The sequence below is a fragment of the Schistocerca gregaria genome, unplaced genomic scaffold, assembly GCF_023897955.1.
Source record: "Schistocerca gregaria isolate iqSchGreg1 unplaced genomic scaffold, iqSchGreg1.2 ptg000379l, whole genome shotgun sequence".
NCBI classification, from domain to species: Eukaryota; Metazoa; Arthropoda; class Insecta; order Orthoptera; family Acrididae; genus Schistocerca; species Schistocerca gregaria.
Genome location: NW_026061825.1, coordinates 435,001 through 440,102, shown reverse-complemented (window position 1 = coordinate 440,102; position 5,102 = coordinate 435,001). Strand labels below are relative to the sequence as shown.

Below are 5,102 nucleotides of genomic sequence, written 5' to 3'. Positions count from 1 at the left end.
CCTCCCTCTATATTGAGACAGTTTAGGACACCATGGGCAACACACATTGTTGCATTCTACTGTTGAAAGATAACTTCACAGTGACATCAAAGATAGGGCACAGGTACAGATATACCTTAACGCATCAGAAATTTAATGACTGCTGTCCAAAGGAGGTGATATGCACCCAATGGAACCTCATACCATTACAACGCATGTTTGGCCCGCATGACAATGACAAATGCAAACTGGCAATGTTTGTTCTCCTCAAAGCATCCATACAAGAGTACATCCATAGTAATATACACAAAATTGGGACTCATCTGGAAAGATTAAATGTTGTCATTCGTGTGCCCAATGTTGTATACAGTAGTACCAATGTGAGCATACCTCTCTGCTGCTGCTCCAAGGGAAGGCACATCAATGGCTGCTGTGTTAACCATGGTGTTTCAGTAGTCATACAGTCCACGTGGATACTTGCCTTTCTGCAAGCAAGCCCATTACCTAGTTCAAGGTACATGACATGGCTGCACGGTCATCCAGTCAAATGAACAAAAGAGTCACTATCCTGCTGCTGTAAAATTTCAACACTAGCTGGTAGGATCTTCCCTTCTTACATGAAAGCATGACAACATGATCTCGCGAAGAAACAACATTACACATTTATTTCTGAATGAGAAACTCATTGCGTAATCTTTACTTATTTATAGAATGTAGATGTCTTTACTCCTCTGTACTCTGTATGGCTGCACTGAACCACTGATATGAATATCTGAGCATGTAGCACACCTCTCATGCCAATTTGACATTGTTATGTGCCACCTCCTTTGTATTGCAGTTTTAGTGACCAGCAGTATATATTATTTTTTCCGATGTTAGAAGCAGCACCTTCCCATGTGTGCCCCAGTGTTACAGGCAAGGGGGCGCACCGGCACGGATGCGTAAGGATCCACACAGTGACCTCCACACATATGCATTGCATTGTAACCAGGAATCTAAGCATGCTGCACTTCCTGATTATTAACAGACCTGCATGGCCATTAGGCAAAAACGGTAGAATTTTTTTCTACAAAGTATCACTACTTTTGCAAATTCAACAGTAAATGTTTAACCTCGAGGTTTAATCTATTGCTCATTGTCATCTTCCTCACGATTTTAGTTAAACAACTCAATCTCTATTGTATCAGTAATTCTCCAATTAATTTTTTGGGTGCTGAAAGCAAATTACCCTCATCTGATTGAAGAGGTCTCTCAAAAGCACAAAAATGGCTCATTATTACTTTAGACCTTTCAACTTAAAAGTCAGAAGTCTTTCATAACTTCAATTACTCAAAAATACTTACTTTTCTCTTCCCTGGTTTCTTCAATATTCTCTAATCCTTCAATTTCACCTTCAGGGCGATCAAGACCGGGATGGTTATTGAACAAGTTGGCAACAAAAGCAAGATTAAGTTTGTAAATTCCATTAGTCACATCACTTGGAGTGACAAAACTACGACAACCCAGTTTCCCGGCTTGCTGGAGCATTATTTCTGCACGTCGCAGAAGATCTGGCTCCTGTAACAAAAATCAATTCAATTACATTCAATGTAGACACCCCCTTAAAATTACATACTGATCACTTGGGAGAAATATAGATAATGCAGCTCTCATAACAGGTGTTCATGTGGCTCTACTGGTGATTTAAGTCATGGCAGTGAAGTGCGTGCGCGTGCACACACGCACGCACGCATTTATTTTATGGAATCACCACAGTAAGACATTCCGCATGGAGACATGACACAATGGCAGAAATAAGCTGTTGTGCTTGGATATTCCCATGACCATAACACAAATAATGCTCCATGATTTATTGGTGAATGAATGCAGGCACAGGCATGGGCATATAATGTTCCACACAGCCACCTCCCCGCATATGCATCACACTCTTTGCAGATTCTTTATAACATGGTTTGAGAAGAGTGGCCATAAAAATATTCTACCCAACAGGGATCACAGACAAGTATCATATTTTATCAATGAAAGTTGGTTTCAACCTGACCATAAATGGCAGTGTTGGTGAACGTAGATCCATCTCATCCAGTTTCCAAGTGAACACTGTGAAAGTAACCCCATGCAATAGGCATTTGGAGTATGGTACCTCGCAACAGGTCATCGCTCACACCAACATATACATCGGCATGTTTTCAATGAGCAGAGCAATGCCAACTGGACAGCAGCTGACTGAGCCATTTAATGTTGCCTGAATAGTCACAATTTGTCCCTTTTTAATTCAATCATGGGGTCACCTCAGCTAACAGCCCAATGACCCTTCTAGCTTGCAATGTGTTGAGGTTCAAGTTTAAACTACAGATAATTCTGTAACTGGGGTGTTTTTCATAGCATTATTTTGGCCCAAACCTTCAGGTTACTACTAACATGAACCAGGATGTTGATTTCAAGATTCCCAGTGACCAATTATTGCCCCCTCTTCTAAATCTTCACTAGTGGTACAATGTAACAACTCCAGTCTGTGAAGGTAACAATAGCCATGTTCACAGTGCAACAAGCATAAAATTTGCTGTTTGTCAAACATCTGGGCACTACATCACAGTTTAACTGACCTGCTACATCACCCAATCTTCATTTGACAGAAAACGTCCGGGATTATTTGAAATACGGGGTGAAATGTTACAGTCAATATCCTCCGACCTTCCAGTATCTGCAGCACAATAACTGATGCATTAAACAACAACAACAACAACAACAACAACAACAACAACAACTACTACTACTACTACTACTACTACTACTATTAATATTTTACCCATATATCCTTCAGCCATCTTCAAGGTCAGCCAACAGACAAGCTTTTGTTTTACACCACAGATATTCAAGAGCCAGAGACATTGATCAGTGGCACAGAATGTGTGTGTCTACATGGTCAAGCCATGCTGAAATACTGAGGTACCATTATTAGCTGCACTGCAGCAACATCTTTCTGAATTTATTAATGATAACACCAGACTTCATGATTTGTCCAGTTTCAAACTGGTGTATCTATCAAATTCTTCACCAAATAAATTCCAGCTGCTTCTTTTACAACTAAGTGACCAGTGTATATGCAGTGCTCTACCACAGCTGTACCTATGGCGTTCCATGCAAGTTTCACGGACGGTGAGAGTCTTCTGCCTGATGTACGGAAAGCTAGACTCTCAGAATATCCTGCAAACCCCAGCCTTGTGGAGCGTCAAGTCATCTTTAACAGAACTCAAAAGTGCTGCTGTCTTCAGTAGAGGATGAAAAATCACTAACTTCGTGAGGATACAAACTATTTTTGATGGTGGGTTCTCCCCCCACAAACAGCACGAAAACCATAACTATGTCTTCTTCCTCAGTCTTCTTGTCATTCACCCTTATGTCCACCGTAGGTTTTATTCATAGAGCCTCATGTACCAGTTGAGGAGAATATTCATTAGCTTCAGAAATGTCCTGTCAGTGCAAGAGCTCATCCTGTAGACTGTTCTTGTAAGCAAATCTATGTGAACCAAGGTTCTGACACCAATCATCTGGGAAGGGTGGTGACAGCTAGTTGATGCACCCAAGTCGGTAGGCATTGGCTTCTGATAAACTGCATACCCCATGGTGTCATCTCTGATGAACCAAAACATCCAAAAATGGGAGGCATCAGTACTTCTTGATTTCCAACATATTTTGGATTTTTCCATGGGTAGAATTAAAATGGTTTAAAAATTCCTGTAATTTGCCTTCAGCATGCGGCCACAGGACTTTCATGCCATCAAAAGACCTTCAAAATACTCTAGGTTTCAAAGATGCAGATTCCAGTGCCTTTTCCTCAAAGTCCTCCATTAACAAATTGACCACCAAAGGCAACAAGGGACTACCCAAGGTGACACTGTCACTATTCAAAAATGATAATAATAATAATAAAATAAAAATAAAATTGTTATTAAATAAGTAGTATGTTGAGCTCACAGACATGTCTGAACAAAGATGAAAGCTTCACATAGCAACAGAACCACATAGCTAGCCTTGTTATTAATACTCTGTGGGAAAGCGTGCTGTCCACATACACAATTTTGTGGGCCTTATTGGCAAACTTAAATCAGAACTGTACAGTCTCAGTGGCTTATTTGTCACATTTGGTGTGGCTTCCCTGATCAACATACGTCTTTCAGAATCTCTCTCTTATTGGAAAAAGTTTTGGTTAAGAGGTTTCAGCTTTTTAACACGTCCCAACTGTGAATTCTTTTCATTCAATAGCAAATTTTTTTGAACAGTGACCATCACCTTCAGTATTCCCTTACCACCTTCTTTCGACAATTCCTTTTTGGGGGATCTTTAGGAGGTGGCTTGGAAACTGCTGGTTACAAATCCACAGTATTTTCGAGGTATTTTGACGTACTTTTAGTGTGGTCCCATGGTGAGGATAAACTACAAGAATTTCTAAACCATCTAAATTCCATCCACAAAGAAATTCCTCTTACAACAGAAACTGAAAAGGAGTAATGCCTTCCATTTTTTGATGCTTCAGCTTGTTGCAAAGATGATGGCACACACTGGGACACACAGTTTGGACAAAGTCAACTCTTACACATTTAAATTTACATGCAAATAGCTGCTACCATATTTCCCAGATGTCTTCAGACTCTTGGTCCACAAAGCACATAGCATTGCTGATGAGAACATTCTCCAGAATGAACTTTTACACTTGTCGGGGCTTCTGAAGTAAAGGGGTATACTCCATATCAGATACACTATGTGATCAAAAGTATCTGGACACCAAAAACATATGTTTTTCATACTAGGTGTATTGTGTTACCACCTACTGCCAGGTGCTCCATATCAGCGACCTCAGTAGTCATTAGACATTGAGAGAGAGCAGAATGAGGCACTCCACAGAATTCATCTGTATGCGAGATTTACACACTTTTAAACATCCCTAGGTCCACTGTTTCAGATGTGATAGTGAAGTGGAAACATGAAGGGACACACATGGCACAAAAGCGTACAGGCCGATCTTTTCTGTTGGCTGACAGCGACCAAGGACAGCTGAAGAGGGTCGTAATGTGTGAAAGGCAGACATCTATCCAGACAATTGCACAGGAATTCCAAACTGCATC

General features: G+C 40.6%; 1 protein-coding gene across 2 annotated transcripts in view; it reads right to left on the bottom strand.

Annotated features, from left to right (window-relative positions):
- Window positions 1-1,322: 1,322 nt before the first annotated feature.
- LOC126309737 (plastin-2) overlaps window positions 1,323-5,102 on the bottom strand; it is a gene marked incomplete at its 3' end in the record, with an annotated part of 146,737 nt that continues 142,957 nt past the window's right edge. For both annotated transcript variants that reach the window (XM_049992098.1, XM_049992097.1), the window contains 1 exon segment: window positions 1,323-1,536. In XM_049992098.1, coding sequence (XP_049848055.1) covers window positions 1,323-1,536 — 214 coding nt within the window.